The following is a 23,740-nucleotide window of genomic DNA, read 5'->3' as shown; positions in this document are numbered from 1 at the left end:
GACCCAGATAAAACCATAACAGCCCTAGAAAAAGGGGAAAGTAGATATGACCTACTGAAACAGAACTCAAACTTCAAGAAATTATTTTAGATGTGGTAGTTAAAAACCATAACACCTCTTTGGGTTAAAATTCAATGAGGAATGGAAAGAAAGACTTTTCCCTTTGTAAAAATAACTAAGCAGTCAATACAAATGTTCTTTTCAGTGTCTATTCTGATAGGTGCCAACCAGACTGTTAAAAAAAAAAAAAAAAGTTGTTTAAGCAATCAACTAGTGAGTTTAAAAAGAAAAAAAAAAACTTAAGTAACAAAACAGAGATGAGGAAGATGGAAAATAAAGCCAGATTTTCCTTCCACATCAACGTATTTGCAAAGGTACAAAGTTAACGACGAGAAGCATTTTTTTTAAGTTAGAGAATACTTACACTAGTAACCTGCAGAGTATTCTCTGGTTTCATAGAGCTTTAGCGGTTCACTACCTAGGGCTTAACAAGAATCTACATGTTCCTACTCTGAAATTTTCTGAGCAGGCACTGTTCACAAAAAGTACATAAATGAACTTGTCAGAAAAAAAAAAAAAAAAAAAAAAAACCCTGCCTCTTCTTACCACTTCTTCCATTATGTGCACAAGAAGCATGTCAGGACGACTCATAGGAAATATCCCTTTCAAAATCAAAGCCATATTTGTGTACCTAGGGACCAGCCTTCAGCCTCCTCTTTTTTTAGCACAGAATTCTGATATTCTTAAGCTGAGACACGAAGAATCAAGCTGTAGAAAGTAAAAATCTAAACAAATTGGGGGTACCTGGGTGGCTCAGCTGGTTAAGCATCTGACTCTTGATTTCAGCTCAGGTCATGATCTCATGGGTCATGGGTTCCAGCCCCATGTCAGGCTCTGCACTGACAGCGTGGAGCCTGCTTAGAATTCTCTCTTTCTCTCTGTCCCTCCCCTCGCTCATACTCTCTCTCTCTCTTTAAATAAATACTAATTGCATAACTTTTTCACTTAATTTTTTTGTACCAAAGAATCTCAGTGAATATGCAATAAAATTTTCTAATAAGTATTACATATGTTCATGAGATGTGTACAAAAAAAATTAAAATGCCCAATCCTATTAACGAGTCCATGTTCTAAATTGCTTTTTTTAACCCACATAAATTAGTATATAAAAGTAATTCTCTGTTTTATCATATCTGCTTTTTGCTGCTAACATCCTTGTATTAAATGTTGAAATGCTTTCTTAGAGAAATTCTACTTACTCTATGTCAGTGAAATAGCAGAATCATAAAAATCCAATAGAAAAGGCTTTAACTTTACTGGATAGTTCATTTACATTCTGTCTCTTGATGGCAGGCGGCACCTGTATAGTCAAATTTATACCCCTCAAGAAAGCCTGTGGACAGTAGGTGCTTCAGGAAAAGTTTGTTGCATAAAAGAACGTATTTACCTACTGCATTTTGTTTAGGATTTATGCTAAGTGCTCATTTGTTATAAACCTAAACACTTTTCCAGGAAATACAAAAATATCACTAAAATTATGTGATTTCATGTTAATCTTTTTAAAAGTCTACATCAAATCACTGCAAAATGATTCTTCAAACAAAAGCAGCTTTCTTCCTTTATCTCACATTGTACCAATTTTGAAATTGACTGATGGGGTAGATGGAGTCATTATTCTAAATCCCTCACCCCTTACTCCCCCACTATATCCACACTTTGCCATGCATGTACTGCTTACTGCTGAGGGCAGAGTATTCTTCTGCACTCTAACCTACTAAAGTTGGGACTGGTCATGTGACTTGTTTGGCCAATGAGAAGTGGACAAAAATGACAGCTTGCCAGCTCCAAGCCCAGGCTTTCAGAAGCACTGTATGTTAACACCTACCTTCTTGTGCTCTTGTAAATCCACTGAGAGGGAAACCTCCAGGTAGATGCAATCCTTTTAGCAGCAGGTTGTGGAAAGGAGGCATTCAGAGTCTCCTTGAAACTCACCAAAAACCTGTTGCCCAGATCTAGGCTCAGGCAAGTCAGGCCCAGCCAAGCCCAGTCTGCAATGACAGAACCACAGCCAAACTGCAGAACTTGAAAGCGACTATGTTTGTTGTAAGCCACTGAGATTTTGAAATTGATACAAAACAAAAAGCAGTATATTGACTCTCTGTATCTTTAGATGGCTACTCATGTAACATTAGCTGCATCAAACCACACCTTCTTGATTTACTTACCCTAAACTACTCGTCATTTGCTACGGCTATCTTCCATTTTGGAAAAAAAAAAAAAAAACAGATCATTTTAATACAGGATTTTTTTTAAGAAAAAAGGTTGTCATAAACAGACATTTGCTCTGTAACTGAAGTGTAATTTCTACAATAAACTATAATATACTGAATAAACTATATTTTAAGAAATCCAAGTTATAATTTTGTAACCTCAGATGCTTCTATAATTTACCAGTCCTCCAAGTGAACCAAACATAAAGCACCTGAATGTCTGATATACTCTAGAATCTTTTTCTCTGTTTTGTTTTGCTTTGTTGAGAAGTTTCTGAATAGCTTCCCATCAAAAACTCGCAGATGTGAACTAACCAGTGTTTAGAGGAGAAGCCAGTATGAATTAGCAACAATCTTGAAAGAGGTTTTAAGGGCGCCTGGGTGGCGCAGTTGGTTAGGCATCCAACTTCAGCTCAGGTCATGAACTTGCAGTTTGTGAGTTCGAGCCCCATGTTGGGCTCTGTGCCGAAAAACGTTTTAATACATGCAATTTTATTACTTTTGAGTACTAGTATTTTCAGGGTCGGTCTGAAAGTAGATGGGAATCACCTGTTAATGTCTTGGGTTAGGAGGATATTTTTTCATGTTCCTGATTCAAAAATCTGTTGTTTTAAAAAGTGGGGTAGATTTTGTTTATGGATTTTATTTTTATTTGAGAGAGACAGAGAGCAAGCGGGGGAGGGGCAGAGAGAGAGAAGGAGACAGAATCCCAAGCTGTCAGCGCAGAGTCCAATGCAAGGCCTGAACTCACGATTTGAGAGTTCATGACCTGAGCCGAAGTCAAGAGTCTGACCTTAACCGCCCAAGCCACCCAGGTACCCCATGTTTACAGATATTTTATTAGTTAATTTTTTCTGTCATAATCTCAATGAAGATAAAGTACAACCTAACACAAGTTCACTTATCACAAGTCATAAAAGTAATACTGATGAGATTTTCATGGATCAATTTCACGAATGTCATTGTCTTTTCTGCCGCTTATATAGATTAAAGCAACGCTGTACTGTGAAAACTGTATTAATAAGTTGGTAAGTAGGAATTGCTACAGATGATTCTTATTTTCATTACTGTTCACTTAAGCTAGCATCTCAGAATTTAAAAATCACAAAATTTTAGCTCAGAAGGAATCTTAAGACTAGTTCAACTACCCACCACTTATCTGAGTTAACTCCGTAACACTTCCCCAAAGTGCTGTTGTACTTTATACCTTTCCAGAGCAAGGTGGTGTTTCCAAACTAGCGGGATTGCCAATATGTTTCAGGAAATTAATTTAGTGAAAGGCAGTAATTGAGCCTGTTGTAGTTTCTGCTTTAAAATAAATTACTTAAAAAATGGAAAAAGAATGGATCAAATGAGCATGAATGGTGGTTAACATGGGAACAAATAAGCCAGTTTCTATCCAGGCAGTCCCATGGGCAGCTTATACTTGGCTGAACAATGATACCAATGCTTGCGTCCTGAACTTTAAGGTATAGTTGTTTTTACTTTGGGTTCTATTTTAAAATTTTTACTGATAATAAACAAGTGCTTGTAGACAGAATGCATAGGAATATTAAATTAGCATTAGTAGAGGGGTAATAATAATGATGTTGCAAATGCATTCAAAATAGTCCTTAATTGGGATTATCTTACTCAAAACAGTCATTGAGCACATCAAGGAGCTGCTAGCCCTAAAAACGGTAAAAGAACCAGAACATTCATAGCAGCAGCAATTGCTATTACCCAAATGTCCATCAACAGAAGAATAAATAAATTTGAATGGCATACTAACAGAAATGAATAATCTGTAACTACATGTAACAGCGTGGAGGAATCTCAAAACAATATTAAACAAAAGAAGCCGGACACGAGTATATATGAGTATATATTGTTTGATTTCCCTTATATATGCAATAATAAAGAGCAAGTTAATCCAGTTTTTATCCATAGGGGATCAGGGGCAGTCAGTGACTTGAAGGGGCTCCAGGTAACTTTGGGCTGCTGGTATTGTTATGTGTTTTGATTCGGTTGCTGGCTACACAAACATGTTTGTGAAAGTTCATGAAGCTGGAGACTTACAATTTGTGAACTTTTATGTATGTATGTAAGTTACAATTCACAGTTCAACAACTAAAATGTCAAATAAAGAGGCGTTAGATTCCACTGAGCTATTTGCTAATATTTTATCTACAAAGTCTTTCTTTCTATGTCAAATATAAGAACTCGATACAATAAGTCTAAAAGTAACTCTAACTTTAGAGTTATAATACGTAACTAATTTTAGACTACATTTTAACATACATCTGTGCCTAAATCAAATACAATGTTGTTTTCAATGTATTAAAAATTATTTTCTTACACACATAATTCAGAGAATATTAAGTGGTCAGTGTCACTGAGAAAAAAAAAATTCTTTATATATCATGAATATTAATTTTGTTATCTTTAAAGTTACCTTTATTATAAAATTGTTGATAATATACAGAGCTAAGTTTCTTTTACATAAAATCACTTCTGTGTCATGTACCATGTACAAATTAGGAAAATTCCCATAGGAGTTTGTGAGATTGTATGTTATTATAGAAAAAGTTTTGAGAATTAGAAGAAAAATTGGACACTACTTTAGTAATGGAGAAAAAATATGGTTAGAACCATTGATATCTGCTGACAAATTCCAGACCTGCCCACAAGTAAGCTGTGTGAGTTCTGTCAGATCAGCACTGTCCAACAGAAACACACTGTGAATCACATCTGTAATTTTTGAATTTCTAAGTAGCCACATTTTAAAAAGTATATGTGCACTGAAATACACCAATAATACCTAATGTACACAGCACTTCGTTGAAATGTAGTGCCACCAAAACAATGAAGTCACGTTTTATAGAAAAATATTTCACCGTGCTTTAGTCCTAACTTCTAAAATTTAAATTAAAGTTTAAAATTCAGTTCCTCAGTCACAGCAGCTGCATTTTAATGCTTCTGCCACACACGACCAACTGGTGGCTACCATATTGGACAGCGCCACTGTCAGGTCATTCCATGTCTCGGAGGCTCACTTTCTTTGCTGATAAACTAAACAAGTTATTATTTGAGATACAGAATTCCCAGTGGAATTTTTGCCAACTGAAGCCCACATGCCCCAATCAAAATGTGGGCCATTCACCATGCAGGAATGCAGACCTGTGTGAAGGGATCTTTGGACTTCTTAAACAAAGTCAGAAACCTGTATATTTGCAAAAAAACATCTTTCCTTTTCCATGGTAGACAACTACTGTGAAATTTTTCAGAGCACTGTGTGGGCCAAACCAAAACGCGGCCACATGCTACTCTTTGCAACCTGGGTTCTATAAACATTCTTTCTTGCTCTACCGATCTATGATTTATTTAGGAGTGATTTGACTTCTACATCTGGAAGCTAAAAAGCACAGCTGGAGAGTAATTTGAGTGGTGAGATTCAAACCCCTGCCCCCGCACCCCCCTCCTCCCCCCACCGTGAGGTCAAGGTGAAGCTACAGATGCTATCAGGAGGTGACAGCCTCTGGTGAAAGCAGAATCCCAGTGTGAGCTTAAGCTCAGTCTACACCCCAGGATGCAGAAGAGTCTAAAAAAGAATTATCCTAAGGTAAGGGTCAGCCTAAGACCCTAATTTCGGATCAATGACAATGTGCCAGAGATAGATAGAAAGGGTAACGAAGACAAGTGTATCACAATGACTATCACTCTTATTGCCCTGGGTGGGACCCAGTCTCTATGAAGCCTGCTTGGATCCTCCAGGGTATGTAAGGTCCAAAAACAAAAAAGGTAACGTGCCAAAGACAACAGAGAAAGCTGCAGGGGTTAAGCAGGAAACAGCAGCTTGAGCAGCTATCAGTACCTTCTGTGGACAAGAAGATGGGGAGAGGTGGGGAGTGGTGAAGCTGGAATTTATCCTGTCAGTTCAGATTAACAACGAACACTAGAGGTCATGTCACCCTCAGGCAGCACCAGATGATCTAGGAACACATAAGCCTAGGCTCAAGGGATAGGAATGGTCGCTAATCATTCAGAGGAACCTGTAGGACAAGTAGTTAATCAGCACTAATGAAAGCTCTTGCATACAGAACAAAAATACTTCTCAGATTCCAAGTCTCTGGAGATGGAACAGACCTCTGGGGGACCAGATGAAGTGGCGTCATAAGTTATTTAGTAACATCTGCTAACATGACCTCACGGGCCTCCAATCAACAGTGTCTACCTCCTCAGATCTCTGTCCCCAGTTTTGTCCTTAGAAACCCTCACTTGCAAGCAATCTGTGAGTTCCAAACTTCTGGGCATTAGCTCCCCATTCTCCTGAGTGATGCCACACCAGTAAATAGCCTATCTTCCTTCACTGCAAAAGCCCAGTGTCAGTTTGTACTGGCTTGCCATGCATCAGTTGGACAAACTCTCATTGTTTCCGTTACAGTGGTAGGTCGACTCCAAGGAGACTAGTTCTCATGTCCAGGTGAGTCATCATCTGGGAATATTCTGAACTTTTTGGCAGCATCTAAAAAGGATAGAGTTCCCTCTAAGGAGGTAAAGTCAGAAACTGTTTTGTGAATATTGTTAGAATCTCACTTCAATTCCAGGGTGAGGGAACCTTGGAAACCGAGGATAACTAAAAGCCCTGAATTAGGATTCAAACAATTTGAGCATTAACCCCAAGCGTGTCATTGTCATGCTGTGTGACTTCTGTTTCCTCACATTTAAAATGGTAATAACATAGAATATTGCTTTTCTCTATATCATTGGGTTCCTCCAGGACCAAATGGTATCATGAATATAAAGTAATTTGGAAGGTATAAATTTCTCATGTAATTGCAAGGCATTTTTTATTATTTACTAAGTAATTACTAGTGAATTCTAGGAATGCAATTTATTAAATACCATTTAAATCCCTAATAAGGAATCTCAAATTTGAGAGGGGTGGAGTGGGTTAGGGCTTTAGGGAAATAGCAGTGAGCACTGACCACCCCATTACAAATTCAGCCATTTTCTAGAGGATTCATCGGGTAGGACCAAGGGAGCTCAAATTCCAAGATGGACTTGAAAGGACCTCAGAAGAAGGAATTTGCCCTAAAGCAGTGGTTCTTAACCTTTTTTAGGTCACTGACGCTTTGAGGATCTGATAGAAGCTATGGCTTCTGTCTTAGAAAAGGCACATATACAGAATGGACATATATTTTCAGAAAGTTCCTGGACCCCCATGGATCCCATATTGCAAATGCCACCCTTAAAGAGAGGGTCACAGATGAGACACAAAATATGGCCTTAGGAATGAGTTGTTGCTGGGTAGGAGGCAGTTGTGAAAACAGCTGGAGGCTTACAATAAAACAAAACAGTCTTTCTTTAAAGACTCAGCCTGTACTCCAAGTATTGCTACTATGGGATCCTTCGATGAAGACTTCTTGGGGTTTAAATAAGGAGTCTGACATGCACACACAAAAGCATCATTCTAGCTAACTAGGTTAGTAGCTACTGCTTCCTTGGACAGTCTCATAGCAGAGTGCACCCTCTAGCTTAATCTAAATGGATGTTAACCAACGGAGCAAAAGATATATGAGAAAAAAAAAACAAAACAAAACAATATGCAACCCTAAGAACCACACTGCACATGTTAGTACTACATCGTAGAATATGTAGTGAATTTTTTACACTTTGGTTTTTGGAACATAGAACAAAGACCACATATCATGAGGACTTAACAGTATGCATGTGAATATCACAAAGGAAAAGAAGTCCATGGCAACCCGGAATTGACAGTGGATATCATGGCAGCAATCTAGTACCCACATTGATAGCAATGGGGCAGGAAGAGTCATGGATTCCACAGAAATTCAACAGCAACTTTTCACTGGCAAGAAAGAACTGTCCTTGATTCTTGAATGAAACATGGCTTCATATTTTGACAAGACATTCTCTACTCACTTCCTAATCCAATCTCTTAGAGAATATAACAGAAGGCAAATGGAAACTAGAAATATTTATCTTGTATTTCTAATAGCTAAAATATGTTAAGAAGGGTGAGGTCATACTATGAATTTTGGAATGATTGTTCAGGAAACATTATTTAATGACTTTTTCATAAAATGCTACAGTCTATTGTTATTTTTTTAATATTACGGAAGAATAATCTTATATTTCAATCTTTACACTTGACTTCCAAAGTAGAGACCAACGAACGAGTTGAAATCACTAATCATGCAGTTAATGTTCTTTCTTTAAATCAAACATATTTATCTTTCTAAGACCATAAAACTCACTCCTCAAAAATTTATCTTCTGATTACCAAATAACAAGGTTTTCGTCAAAGACTGCAGTCTATAAAAGCAGAAGGAACAATCAGAAGTAAAAATATATGAACAAACACACTGCACTGCCTTCCTACGTACCTGCCAAAGAAATACAGTCAACTGTAGGAGTGAAAACATTACACATATTGTCAACGGATTTTGAAACTCCTCAAGGACCTGAGCCTTCCACTCTGATTTCCCTCAGCAGCTTACTAGCTGGGTTTACATTTCAGAGAGTCACTTGCAACTCTTTGAATTTCAATCATTACAGGTCAAATGGTTTAAACATGAGAGTTTCTCTCCACAGTGCCATGATTTCAAATGCCACTTCTTGCTAATATACTTCAAATTAAATAATAAATCACATTTAAATATGTAGTAATGTATTTTTACAAAAGTATTATGTCGGATAATACAAGAAAGTCATTCAGAGAAGTGCCTGCTACATAGCAAGTGCTCAGTGACTTTTCGTTTATGATGAATTGGTAATGATACTGCCAACAATGACAACAATGACATTCTCACCTGGTAGGCAGCTGCTTAAGGGGACCCTAATGACCCCCACTTTCTGTTATTCATGCCTTCACAAGCCCCTTCCCTTGCACATGGACTGAACTTAGTGATTCAAGTCTAATGAACAGAACATGGCAGAAGTGATGGGTTATCACTTTCAAGGTTGAGGTTATTAAAATATTTTCACTTTCATCTTAGGTTCTTGCACACTCTTTAGTTCTCCCTTGGATCTCTTGCCCTGGGGGAAGCCAGCTTTCATTTTTTTTTTTTTAAGTTCCACAGTGGAACTGCAGCAAGTCCTATGGAAAGGCCCAGATGAGCAAGATTAAAAGCGGATCTTCTGAGGCCTGCCAACGATCACATTAGTGAATTCTGAAGCAGATCCTTCAACCCCAGTTAATTTCTGAGATGACTACAACCCTGGTCAGCAGCTTTACTGCAACATCATGAGATATCTTTAAAAAAATCATCCAACTAAGCCCAGATTCCTTTCCTATAGTAACTGTGAGATAACATTTTTTGTTCTAAGCCAATTCAGTTTGCGGATAATTTGCTATGCAACAGGATAACCGATACAGATTTTGGAGGTAGGGTGCTGCAATAACAAAAATCTGAAAGGTGGGAACAGCTTCAGAACTGTGTGATGGGACTTAAGAGCATGAGTCAACATGTAAAGTGCTTTAAAAATACTATTCACAGAATTTTGGACTTTGAAGAGACTGCTAGGAAGGGTGTAAATAAAAATGAGAAAATTTTCTTGGAAATTGTAAGTTAGTAGTGGTGGAAGGTGTAACAATACCCACACTTATATATAGTTACATGACCTGTATGTGGTCACTTGCAGTTCTATGAGGAATAAAAAATGTGCCGCACGAACTGGGTAATTTAGCTGTGGAGATTCCCCAGCAAAGTGCTGGAGATGCTACCTGGTTTCTTCTTGATGATTAGAGTAAACTGGGAGATGATAAATTGAGGGAAGGACCACTAAACCAAAAGAAGGCTTTGAAAATTGATGGTTTTCAAACCACTCGATGGTTTTGAAAATTCTCAGCATCTCTGGACAGCAAACAATACTAACACTAAGAAACAGCTTCCACACAAAGATTAATTCCAAGGAACTGCCAGGAAAAAAAAAAAAAATGGTCTAAAGATGAGACAGAGAGGCACCTGAGTGGCTCAGTTGGTTAAGCATCTGACTTCAGCTCAGGTCATGATCTCACAGTTCGTGAGTTCAAACCCCACATCAAGCTTTGTGCTGATAGTGCAGAGCCTACTTCAGATCCTCTGCCTCTGACAGATCCTCTCTCTCTGCCCCTCCCCTACTCACACTCTCTCTCAAAAATAAACATTTAAAAAATAAAACTAAAATAAAGATGAGACAGAGAGTGTGGCTTCAGAAATTCCTGTTAAGACCTTGGAAATATAGCCTCCTAATGAGCTTTTCAGTTGTACCACAGGGTCTCTTAAAAGCTTAAGACCGTGACTCAGCGATCCTTTCAGCAGGCCTTTGGAAAGTTAAAGGGCACTGCCTATCCCTTGTCTCAGCAGAAGCCCAAGGTAGAGAAAGATTTATCTCTAAGAAATACGTGGGTATGATCTTTGTCTAACTGAGTAAACCCTAACGAGTTTCAAAGGGGACTGACAAAAGCTTTAAGATGATTTTATCAGCAGAAACTCTGCCATTTTAGAATGAAAGGAACAGACTGTGCTAAATGAAAAAAACGCCATAAATCCCCCAAATCCTACCGGCAGGAAGCAGGCTGAGAAAACTCAGGTGCAAGGCTTCTGGGTGGCTCAGCTGTTGACTGTCCAATCTCGGCTCAGGTCATGATCTCACTTGTTAGTGAATTCAACACCCACATCGGGCTCGCTGCTGTCAGCTCAGAGCCCACTTCGGATCCTCTGTTCCCCTTTCTCTCAGCCACTCCCCCACTTGTGGTCTCTCTCAAAAATAAACATTAAAAAAACAAAAACTGCTGCTGCAAAATACGTGCCACCTTTCATAAGGGAAAGACGACTCAGAAAGGGGAGCCAGTAGCCCAAGGAGTAGAATGAAGAGCCATGGAAAATTATCCCCAACTCTGGAAACTTCGTCAAGAAACTTCTGCTTAGCAGGATTTCAGAACTGCTATGGACCAGTGACTCTTACCTACAACAAATCTTATTCTTTTTTGAACAAGAACATGCAAGTATCTTATGCCTGCATCATTGCTGTATGTTGGTTGTGTTGGGGTCAGATATCCTGACTCCATAGTTTCACAGATCTACAGATGATGAGGAACTATATTTGAGGAACTATACCTGAGGAGCCCCACTCACACCCAGGTCAAACGTAGATGACTTCTGGATTTAGAGCTGATGCTCACTTATATAGTGAAGACCATTTATTTTTCATCTTTTAATGAAAATAATGCCTGACATCAGTGCAAATTAACATGTTTTATAGCATCAAACCTTTAAAAAGGATATAAAATCCTTTTAAGAATTCATGTGTGTTAATAGATTGAGAGATTAATAGATTATAGATTTAATCTCACTGATGTAAAACTAAATAAATGCTAACCAAATACAGAAGCAACAGCTATCCAATTTTAATCTGTTTAGAATATTTATTTCATAGCATCATAGCTGGTGTTGAGACCATACAATGTCAAAACTCTCTTAAATATCTTGATTTACACATTTTTGTTGTTGTTTATAACAAAGTTCCACTTAAAGAAGGGATTTAAATGGCATGTGAAATGGGAAATGAAATGTTCAGCTCTCCTAAAATGATTATATATTTTTCTTAAACTCACTCTCAACAGAAACAGTGTCATTCAAATGTTCCATAATGCCTTATCCTTCAGAATGACAGCCCGTTTGTTACTTTTCTATTCACAGTCTATCATATTGTGACATTTTTATATATGAAAAACAGTTAAGGCATTATTTTTAAAAATGTCATACTATTTTAAAGAGCAATTTATTTCATGCCCACATCCCTCCAGGCTATTAGTGAGGTTTATTAGCAAAAGCCAATATAACTGGCATGTCCTCTGGATAGGCACCCACTGGCCAATAAAAACAAAGAACACAAATATGCCATTCAGAAATACATAGCATTGTTTAAAAATAGCAACGCCCATTTCTGCTGGAACTGAGAAGAGTGTGCTGGTCTCCAGTGACAGGAGAGCACGGTAGGGGAATGCTATGTTGTACTGGAAGTCAGAACACAGGACACGTGGGCTTAGCTTGAGATGCATGATAAATGATTCACCTGCTTTAAGACTGTTTTCTTAACTGTGAAATTCAATGTCTGTATCTGAGTCAATCGGTTAATGCAGTCCTGAACTACAGACACTCAGGTACTCAAACATGACTTCTTACTTTATGTACGCAAAACCTGTATAGGCACTTTGGGTTGACAAATTTCACATTTTCCCCTAAAACAAACTTACTAAAAAAAAAAAAAAAATACACTACTACCTTGTAAATGAAAAATATGACTTACATGGCATTAATGGACAGTGACTGTAAAATTTAAACATAATAATATGAAAAAACAATTATTAGATTCCAGCTATCAAACTGTTGGTTGTCCTAGTCTGCTCTCTTTGAGAAAAACAAATGGGTAAGTATATCTATGAAAGAGATTCTAGCATGAAACGGAGAGTTTCTACTTGACTTGTTTTCTTAAACACTGAAAGCAAATTCAAAAGAATCTGAGGTCTTTATTATATGATTCAACATTATTTAATGCAGCATCTGGATACTACCTAAAATCAACTCCAAATCAACCAAAATTCCTTTCTGTAACAGCAGCAAATGTCTTATACTCTGGAAATGCTGCATCAAATAATCACGCTGGTATTTCTGATTCTAAATTTTATCTTGACTCTTCATGTGACAACCCACCTAACCTACTTTCTCAAAACCATTAATATTGTCATGAGAAACACTAAAATAATTTTGAGGGCAATGGAGTACTGTGGAAAGAACACAGCTGGGAAGTTGCGTTAGGGTTCAAAGCTCAGTTTCATCAGATTTGACCTTGACACTAACAAGTTAACTAACCCCTTGAGCCTCAGATTGCTCACTTACATTAAAGTGCTCATGTCACTGTTAAGTAAGAAAATGCATGTAACATTAGCACAGCACAGCACCTGAACAGGTAGACATTCCACAAATGTTATGTATTTTTAAAAATTTTAATTTCTTCAAATAAATTTTCAAAATTCTATCAAAATAAATTCACTTTATTTTTAAAGGTTTTTTTTAAGTTTGTTTGTTTGTTTGTTTGTTTATTGAGAGAGCGAGAGAGAGAGCAAACGAGCAGGAGAGGGGCACAGAGAGGGAGAGAGGGAGAATCCCAGACAGGCTCCACGCTGTCAGCACAGAGCTCGATGCAGGGCTCAAACTCACAAATTGTGAGATCACAACCTGAGCTAAAACCAAGAGTCAGATGACACTTAACTGACTGAGCTATCCAGGCACCCCAAAATAAATTCACTTTAAATAACAGTGCTCAAAAGGAAGATACAGTTTGCCACTTTTCTCTTCCAGTAAAGTTGTATTACATATAACTTTGACTTCCAAAGCTACAAAAGTCACAAAGCACTGACTGGCAAAAGTAGCAAAAAACATTCTGTCCTCAATGATAAAATAAAAACACTTACTTGTCAAAATGAAAAACAACAATTCTTAGTTGTGACCATGTAAAGCGTACTCAGGTCTTTTCTTCCCCACCCCCCGCCAAAAAAAAAAAAAAAGTACAGTAGAAAATAGAGTGAGACTGTCTTAAGTCAAGTAAAAGTTTCAGCCAAGTTGGGCAAATAGCTCTGACAAAAGCCACATTTAGGCCATAACTAATAACGCTATTACCTGCTAGATGTAAACAGTGACCAAAATAAAAAGCAGCTCAATGCTAATCCAGCAACAGTAGTCCCGGCCACCTAATAAATGCAATAGTAATGTGCTCCAGGATCCCTGCTAGTCATTTCAGATGTATTATTTATAATCTACACAAGTGTGCAAGTTAGACATTGTTATTCCCAATTAAACATGACGAAACTGAAGTCCAGAGGCGTCACTTGCTTGTTCAAGGTCTCTCTCTACCTGTGAACACCAGAGTTGTATTCAAACAGCACCTGATGCCAAAACCAATCGCCCTTCACTAGTCCCTCTTTCTTTCTTTTTAGGACACAAACACGTGAGCAAGAATATTCCTCAACACTTTGAAAAGTCATAAACTGATAGCACTCCCCTTTCTTCTCTCTGCCTTCTTCTAGTTTCTCTCAAACCCACTGCACGTCGATTCCCCAACTCCAAGTCACTGATTCCTTAGGTCTTTGAAACCTGTCTTGTGTTCCAGCCCTAGAAGTAACCGTCCTTGGTATGACAGGAGAGAATAAAGAAGTCAGGGAAGACTTCCAATCTATATGGGACTTAAACTAAAGGCTCACAAATAATGAGAAATTGTCTTATATAGTCAACCAATATGGACATGTTCCAATTTGCAGGGATGACTAAGGCAGACACAAAGTGTAGACTCATACAATACAAACTTATGCAAATCATATACATATATAACAGAATGCTTAATTGAAATAGATTTTCAAAAAGTATCTAAAAGCTTTCATCTTTTATTCAGGGAATGCATTTTTTTTTAATGTTTATTTATTTTGAGAGTGAGCAGGGGAAAGGCTGAAAGAGAGGGAGAGAGAAAATTCTAAGCAGGCGCCTCAATGTCAGCACAGAGCCCAACACTGAGCTCGAACTCATGAACTGTGAGATCAGGACCTGAGCCAAAATCAAGAGTTGGATGTTTAACCGACTGAGTCACCTAGGCGCCCCATCAGGGAATGCATTTTAAGGCAGGATTTTACATACACATAAAAACTACTGACCTTAAAGAGTATTTCATTCTGCTCTATTTTTTAAATGAAAATGTTCATTTAATAAACAGTATCTCGTTGATGTTTATGAGACCCAACTTAGCACTTAAAAATGAGTATACCTAACTACACACAACCCACACTTGTGGGTCTAAATTATTGCGTTCTGGGAACCACTCAAAAATTGTTGGTTAAAAAAAAAAAAAAAAAAAGACAGCAAGACTTGAAACCCAAGTGCTGTGACTCCTCAACCTGTATCTACCAGACTTCACTGCCCACCACATAATAAGCACACTCGTAAGCAGACAGGAAATACCACAAAGGTGTAGACCTACTATCTTCTGAGTGCCAGGCACCTGGCACTGGAGATGAAATAATAAATAAAGACTGGGCCTGAGCTGAAGAAGACTTTTTATTCTTTCTTAAGCGGATTCAGGGTAGGCTGAAAACAAAGAAGTTACCAGTTCCAATGTGATCTGTTCACACTCAGGCTAGCAAGCCATCCTGTGTGAAGAGAACACAATGCAAGAAACAACTAACTTAAATAAAAATATGAGCCTTAGAAGCACCACATTTTTACTTTAAATAGTTGTGATCTACTCATCTGGAACAGAACAGGAAACATTATATAAACCTTTTCTTGATGATTTCCTGCCATCACTGCAATAATGTAACACAGTGTTTCGGGAATGAGGGCTATTTGCCCCTATTTTTAAAAAAGTTAAATAGTTCTATCTCTATCCCAGATCCTATTGCACAAGGTTATTGCCTACCACTAGGAGTTACACCTTCTTCTTATCTGATATGATACAGAAGGGAGTTAATCAGTAACCCTACTTTAATTTCTTAAGTTTAAATTGTCAGCGAAGGTCCCTTCTCCAGAGGAAAGTACTTGGATTTATGTTCGTTTACCGGTTTCCTTTGATGTCCAGTCAGGTACAATAAAAGGAGGTAGTTAATTATAAAAACAGATTTTGCCAATTTGAACACTTTTACCCACGACAAACCTGGAGAGGAGAAATGAAATATCCTACTTCAAACAGGGGCCATGATGATAATAACAGATCATCTTTAATGAGCAGTACCTACTATGTGCCAAGTATGTCCTAGGAGCTTAAGAGGATTCATTACTTTATCCTCACATTATCCCGATGAAGTAGGTCATTCTAATCTCCACTGTATAAGAAAAATGAGGGCCATGTTCACACAGAAAGTTGCAGGGCTAGTATCTGAATCACATGCTCTGGGTAAAAGCAACAACAACAAAACCCTCAGGTGTCTTTATGGCCAGAAAAGTAAAGTAATGTGTGATACAGCTCAGTTTTAAGATTATAGGGATGTGGGGGCACCTGGGTGGCTCAGTCGGTTGAGCGTCCAACTTCGGCTCAAGTCACGATCTCACGGTGTATCTGCACTGGGCTCTGCACTGTTAAGTGTAGAGCCTGCTTGGGATTCTCTCTCTCCCTCCCTCTCTGCCTCTCCCCCATTCAGCCTCACAGGCACTCACGCTTTCTCTCTCTCAAAGATAAATAAACTTAAAAAAAGAAAAAAAAGATAATAGGGCTGTGGTTCCCAACCCTGGCTGCATATTGTAATCACCTGGGGAGAACGACATAGGGGTTTCACTCCCACAGACTGTGGTTTAGTTGGTCTGAGAGCTGCCCACGTGATTCTAATGGGCAGTCAGAGCTAAGAACCACTGTGTATGGACACGGAGAATGGTGCATGGCCCACCTGAAAGCAGTTTTTTTTTTTTAAAAATGTAAGAGGTTAAGTAAACATTGTGCTGGTCAAAGGTTGTTAACTGCTGCCTCTGCCACCAATATGTAACCTCTGCCCCACTGCTCAAGGTAATTGATGTGTGGTGTAAGTGGGAGATAGATAAGCAAATAGATACATAGGCGGGCAGACATAGACATTTGTTTTTACCGGAGAGGAGGTAGCCTAGTCTTGGAACTTTCCCCAGGTCGCCCCTCACCATCTCCTATTTAAGGAACTGGTCTACTACAAAATGTACTTAGAGTTAGACATAACCTACTTTCAAAATAATCTCTGGAGTACAACCCATTCTTAACTGAAGATGACCTAAATATGCTCACTTAACAAATGTATACCTTCAGATTATAGGGCCAAACTACTTAAACATTTCAAGAGTCATCTTTTTTTTTTTAAAGAGGCCACTCATAATTAACTCTGATCTTAATCCACTCCAGGTCAAGAGATCTCACTTAACTAAACAAGTTCTGAGAATGGAGAGCCTAACGCCCTCAAAACAAATCTATGCAGGTGGTACAACAGAGCGCTGCTGAGTGAAATGTCATTTGTCATTGGGGAAGCAAAAGATGCTAACATCAGAAAACCTTCATTAAATGACCTGCAGATGTGAAATCCAAAATAAATGCTATAGGAGTCAATCATGTGGCCTGCCTGGGAAATAATTCTTCAGGTATGATCATATTGTAATTGTTCCAGCACCACAATTCAAGAGGAAATGGCAAAAGGGTACATTAAGAAATAGACTTTAAAGCTACTCAAACTAGCTACATTTTTTCATCTCCTACTGCAAAACAAATGTTGTATATTTGAATGGCCTTGTATCACCACTTACCACCACTCTCCTCCACAACTTTCACCAAAAGGCAGCCAATAAAAGGAGAAAAGAAATTGAGATTGATTTTCAAAACTAAATACTGCAAATACAGGCCATGACTCAGAAATCAGGGCCTCAGTCAATCAGTTCCAGCTTTGGCTGCGAAGGTAAATGCTCTCCTTGGGCTTGGGCGAAATGTTTGGTTACTTTGTTTTGTTTTGTTTTGTTTTGTTTTGTTTTGTTTTGTTTCACAAAGCAGAGACAGGGAAGTGAAGGCTGAGAGGGCAGACAAAAATGCATGGGATTAACTTTGTCACTACTGTTCAGAATAATTTCCTTTGTTGACTGAATAAATATATATTGATCCCCTCATGAGCGTCAGGCACCGTGCAGTGCTGAGGAGGTATTGGTTAACTTGACAGTGTATGTTCACATCGGTCTCCTAAGCTAAGAGACCGAGGTAACAACCTCATAAAATCCACCACACATGCCCCTTCCAGCCACATGTGTGAAAATCCAGTCCTGCCCTTGTAGTCTTAGATCATAAATTTCCCCCTTTGTCTAACTGCGCTGAACTTCACAGGAAGCCACTGATGTCTTCTAAGTAAATACATAAATATCCAGAATTCATACACCAACAATAAGTCATGGGTAAATACCAACAAGTTTAAAGAAAAATTTTCTTAGCCCAAGTCTGCACCAAAACAGGTTTTCCTTTTGAGCCAAACCCAGCTCACATATTTTCACTGCCTGTGGCTATGCAGCTTCAGTAAGCTAAAAATAATTCCTTTTCTTCTAAGTTGGGAAGAGAAAATAAGACCAAGCAATCAGCTGCATGTCCTTTTCTCTCGTTTTAAATTTTTTTTTTTTACTAGAAAACACTCAAAATAGCTGAAGCCATGAAAAGGCATCTGTTTCATATTTATATACACATACACTGACAGAAACATCCATCCAGCTTATATTTTCCCAGTAATACGAAATTAGCTATATTTGCATCATCAGCAAAGACTGTCAACATTTCACTGCTCACAGCTTTCTACTATTATTTTCTGCTTGGGGAGAGGACTACATAAGTATTGAAAACTACACACAAGTACAAGTAAAAGCTTTCAAAAAGTATATACAGGATGACTATGCTCTAAGGCCACATCGCGCTTACTTTGCAGTCATGCATCATTTATGTTTCTGAAATTTACATTAAAGGAGATTCTAAAATAGAAGGGTAGAAACTTTAAATCTTTCTGCAGGTCTTGCTCAAGTTGTGTTTACTGTATCTGATAAACTGAAAAATTCTATTTCTCTCCTTGGACTTCTCAAGGCTAACTGTAAAGTACCACCTCCCACCCCCCCACCCCCAACACACACGCCTACCTATCTCTGTATTAAACTAAAAGTTTCGCAGGAAGACAAACTTTTTCCCTCCAAAACATATCTGGGGGATGGTGAACAGCGGCAGTGTGGACTTTTCCAATACCTCCAACATCTCTAAAGTCACCCTATTAAATTAATAGAAACCACCAGGTTCCATTCTACTGGGCCTTTAGTTTGGGCTGCTAGGTCATGGCTAAATTTCCCTTAAAAAAACAACATAGTTTGGGAAATCACCGCCAAACTCCATCTCTTAGACTACTGACAAGGGCAACTGCAAAGCAAATACCCACAAACGAGGACCGTGCCTCTCCGGGATGGGCTGGCAGACACGGAGGAAGGGCTATTGGTCGGTCTGCCCGGACTCCAGCGGGGCCACTGACAAGGACTGGGGTAAAGCGCTCAGTGTGTGCCGGCCCATCCAACGCCCAGCGGGACCAGCCTCTGAGCGACCAATTTCAAACGTAACCGCCGGAGGAAGCGGGAGGATGGGGATGTCATCTCCCTTGACACTTTGAGAACCCGGGCGGCCCTGCAGGGCTCAACTCTGAGGTCCGTGATGGTCAGCGGTGGCACCCGCAGGGCCAACGTTTCCCCAAAGCCACTTTTCCAGCCGGGGCGGGAGGCGCGGGGCGAAGTTAGCCACCGGCCGCGCGCGTCCCGTTAACCGTACCTTGCAACTGGGCAGAAAGGGACTCCTGGTGCTGCTGGTACTTGAGCGCCACCGCCTCGGCTTTCCGCAGCTGCGTCTGCAGCTCGTAGTAGAGCATCGCGCCGTAGAGAAAGCCGAACACCACGGTCAGCAGCAGCAGCGTCTGGAAAATCCGCTTTTGCTTTCGGGAGCACATCCCGTTTCCCATAGTCCCGCCTGGACCCCGCGCCGCGGCCGCCCCCGCCGCCGCCGTCCCTTCCTCCCCTCTGCGGGAGCGAGCGTCTCAGCAGCGGCCGCCGCAGGAGGTGGCCGGACGCAGCATGAGGAGGAGACGCGAGACACAAAAGCGGGGCCCGAGGGGAAGTGGCGCCCGCTCAGCCCCCGCGCGCCGTGGGGCGCGCAGCCATCGACGCCGCCTGGGCAGCGGCCGCCAAACTTTTGCGAGGCTGGCTCTCCGCGAGTGCCCGGGCCCGGCGAGGGGCCCTCCGCATACTTCCGAGCGGACCGTGCCCGCGCCGGTCCCCAGACGCCGCCTGCCTTTTTTCCTCCTCCCCACTTTTTGGCTCGGCTGCCCCCGGCGGCGCTCGGAGTCCCGCCCCGGCCGCTCCCCGCCCCCTCGCAGCGGCTCCCGCTGCGCGACTTTGTTGCCACCAAAAGGAGGGGGTACGCGCCCAACAAAAGGACGCGGCTCCAGGCGGCGCCTCCGCGCGCGGCCCGCCCGAGTCGGTGGATGGGCGGGGGCCGGCTGGCCCCTCTGGGTTTGGGGGGACGGCGGGCCGGTGTCACTGACCGGACTGCCCAACCTCGGCCGCCGCCGCCTCCCACCCAACTTACGTGTCACCCACGGCCCCGCTATTCTAGCCAACGGGATTCCGGGAGGAAGTCCCACTCGGGCTCCCCGCTCATTGGGCCCGTCCGAGCCTCCGCTCCCTCCCTTCGGGGAGGCAGTGCGGGGCTCGATTGGACGCCCGCTTTGTCCGTCCGACCCCGGGGCCGCGCCTTCCCTCCCACCCCGGGGGCCGGCTAGGGGCTCCGTGGGCAGAGCCGCCGCCTGGCGCCGGGGTGCGCCCACGTGGAGTGCGGGTGGATGGGGAGAGGCCGCGGAGCCAGGGCCGGGGAGGTGGGGTGCGCGGGCGACGTGTCCCGGCTTGCGGCTGGGCGAGGTACGGTGCGCACGTGTGTGAGTGCAGGTGAGTGTGTGTGTGTGAACGCACGTGGGGAGAGGAGTACAGTGCGTGTTAGGGGGCAGTGGGTGAAAGCAGCTGCTTACGCTCGACCGAATACCCATTCTTTCTTTCTCCAGCCAGTGGGCAGATGCGGCAGACACACGGGATAGCTACACCGTCAGCATAATCTGCGTAGCCGAACTGGAGAAGCTTGCGGATGGACTCTGGCCCCAACCCGGGGGCTAGGGTGAATGCGTGTGTGCCCGCTGATGGCAAGACACGGTCTGGGGGACTCACGTACGCTAACGCGCTACTTAACTGCTCAACTGTCCGTGTGGATTGGGGAAATGAGCTTGCCTTTGGCAGAGGGGAAAGAAGTGACCTCATATTTTCCCCCAGCTTCCAAACAGAATAACTTAAAGATAAATCTCAGAGGCTGAAATAAGTATGCATACGTTTCGTCGCATGTATTTGTCTGATCGGTGGCAGAAATACATCAGTTACGTCGGTAAATTACACTTTAAAGGCCAACAAAGGTTCCCTTTGTAAAACAGAGTAAAACAAACTTAACCACAAACCTCTTCAAAAAAGAAATCTAATTCAAAGAGAACACTGCTTTTGTTCTTTCTATGTACTTGAGAGGGAAAAAATTGAGGTTGATAATTTTGTTTTTGCTCTTGACCTGACTTCTAAGAAAGTAAATTATTTCTCAAATGCCTCAGTAGTGTCATGGAACTTATTTTATACTGCATGATTTTTATGATATTCTAACCAGATTTTAGTTATCACTATCAATAGTAGCCAGTGAGTGCTCAAAATGAAGGTAGATGTGCTTAGCCAAATTAAACGTAAAGACAGTCCCTGGTGCTGAACATTTTGGGGTAGACTCTGAGACTAGAGAATGCTAAAACCATAAAATAAGCCTCAATTACTACCTAGTTAGCCTATGACACTTATACTACCATGAAAACTAAGTTTGCCTGGCATGTGTTTTTCCCTAATCAATAATAATTTACAATAGAACAATATGTTTTTCAAAAATACTTTCATTTATTATCTCACTTACACCCAGATTAAGGATTAGCCTCACATTTTGGTAAAGAAACCAAAGTTTATTAAAGTGACTGAGAGCTGTCAGAGAAAGTGAAATATCATATGATTTCACTCATATGTGCAATTTAAGAAACAAAACAGATGAACAGAGGGGAAGGGAAGGAAAAATAAGATAAAAACAGAGGGAAGCAAGCCATTAAGAGACTCTTCAATATAGAGAACAAACAGCGTTCCTGGAGGCATGTTGGGTGGGGGGATTAAGAAGGGCATTAAAAAGGACATTAGTTGGAATGAGCACTGGGTGTTGTAAGTGATGAATCACTGAGTTCTACTCCTGAAACCGATACTACACTGTCTGTTAACTAATTTATATTTAAATAAAATTTTAAAATTAAAAACTAAAGTGACAGATGGCTGTAGGACCTAGGACATGCAGAGAGTTAGGAGTTCAGCAGAATTAGATCCAGGTTAGAATCCTGCTCTTTTTATCACTTTCTTTTGTAGAAGTCAAGTTCTCATTCTTTTTTTTTTTTTTTAATGTTTATTTATTAATTTTGAGAGAGAGAAAGAGAGCACAAGATGGGGAGAGGGGCAGAAGGAGAGAGAGAATCCCAAGCAGGCTCCGCACTGTCAGCACAGAGCCTGGAGAGGCTCAATCCCAGGAACCATGAGATCATGACCCGACACTGACCAGAAATCAAGAGTCCCACGCTTAACAGACTGAGCCACCCAGTTTCCCCAGTTCTCATTCTCTTTAAACAAGTGATATTAACAAATCGTATTTGGTCCATTAAAATGAGAACCTTGGGGCACCTGGGTGGCTCAGTCGGTTAAGCGTCCGACTTCGACTCAGGTCTTGATATTGCGGTCGTGAGTTCGAGCCCCGCGTCGGGCTCTGTGCTGACAGCTCAGAGCCTGGGGCCTGTTTCGGATTCTGTGTCTCCCTCTCTCTCTGACCTTCCCCCGTTCATGCTCTGTCTCTGTCTCAAAAATAAATAAACGTTAAAATAAAGTAAAAAAAATAAAATGAGAACCTAGTTTAAAAAGAAAACGATTTAAGGAAGTTTCAAAATTTTGTTCTGTTGTGTAAAATATAGACTTGTTATTTAATCTACCACTGTTTAAATTTCTTTCAGCTTTAGTCTTAGAAAATGAGACTGGATAATTCCAGGAGTTTACTCTTCCTCCAAAAAACCTACCAAAACTGCTCTGGAGGAAATGACATTTTATAGCAATAATCCTGGCCCATTCTTGAAGAGAAAATTATCGAAAGAAAGAAAGAAAGAAAGAAAGAGAAAGAAAGAATGGGCAGAGGATTGGAAAATTATTATTCATATATTACACATTATGCAGTATTTAGTTGAATTTCAGACTCTCTGGAAAATTCTTATGCTTCTGGAATACATGATATCTCATTTTCAACCTCTGATTCTTTCGCATCTGATTCCAGACTCGAAAGGTATTCTTTGCCTACAGCTGCTGACAGACTCTACAGAATATAATAAATGTAGGCCATAAAACACAACTCAATATTTTAGTCATAAAATTTGAAAGAGAACAAAAATTATTACCTGAACTTCTCCATTATTTCAAATTCAGAAAGGGTATATGGAAGTACATAAAATCACTAATGGCAGTGTCTTTATAAAATTACTTTTCCAAGGTGAAGTATGCTGCTAGTTTCTTAAAAAATCAGTATAAAGCTTTTGAGAGGCCAACATTAGGGAAGCTATCCAGGGCCTATAAATTGAATTTACATAACATTGCCTTTGGGTAGAACTTCTAATAGATGAGCTATTTTTGCTGGTCTTGTGAGGTCTGTTGTTAGTTCTGTTTTATTTTTATTTATCATGTTTAAAATAGTATTATATGATATTTCTATATGCCATATATTTAACATTTGTAATTTAAAAATTATATATCCTGAGGTATTTCGTCAATTTAATATTTTATTTCTAA

At 40.4% G+C, this 23,740-nt stretch overlaps 1 protein-coding gene across 4 annotated transcripts in view; it reads right to left on the bottom strand.

The window, feature by feature from the left end:
• The window catches only part of GOLIM4 (golgi integral membrane protein 4), an 80,617-nt gene extending 60,678 nt beyond the window's left edge, over window positions 1–19,939 (bottom strand). The window contains exon 1 of one of the 4 annotated variants that reach the window (XM_042999065.1): window positions 19,584–19,939. In XM_042999065.1, coding sequence (XP_042854999.1) covers window positions 19,584–19,770 — 187 coding nt within the window. In that variant the 5' untranslated portion in view covers window positions 19,771–19,939. The remainder of the gene's footprint in view (window positions 1–19,583) is intronic. The other 3 variants (XM_042999067.1, XM_042999064.1, XM_042999066.1) reach the window with 3 other exon arrangements.
• Window positions 19,940–23,740: the final 3,801 nt, after the last annotated feature.

Source organism: Panthera tigris, chromosome C2 (genome assembly GCF_018350195.1).
Source record: "Panthera tigris isolate Pti1 chromosome C2, P.tigris_Pti1_mat1.1, whole genome shotgun sequence".
NCBI classification, from domain to species: Eukaryota; Metazoa; Chordata; class Mammalia; order Carnivora; family Felidae; genus Panthera; species Panthera tigris.
This window is presented reverse-complemented; position numbering and strand designations above follow the sequence as displayed.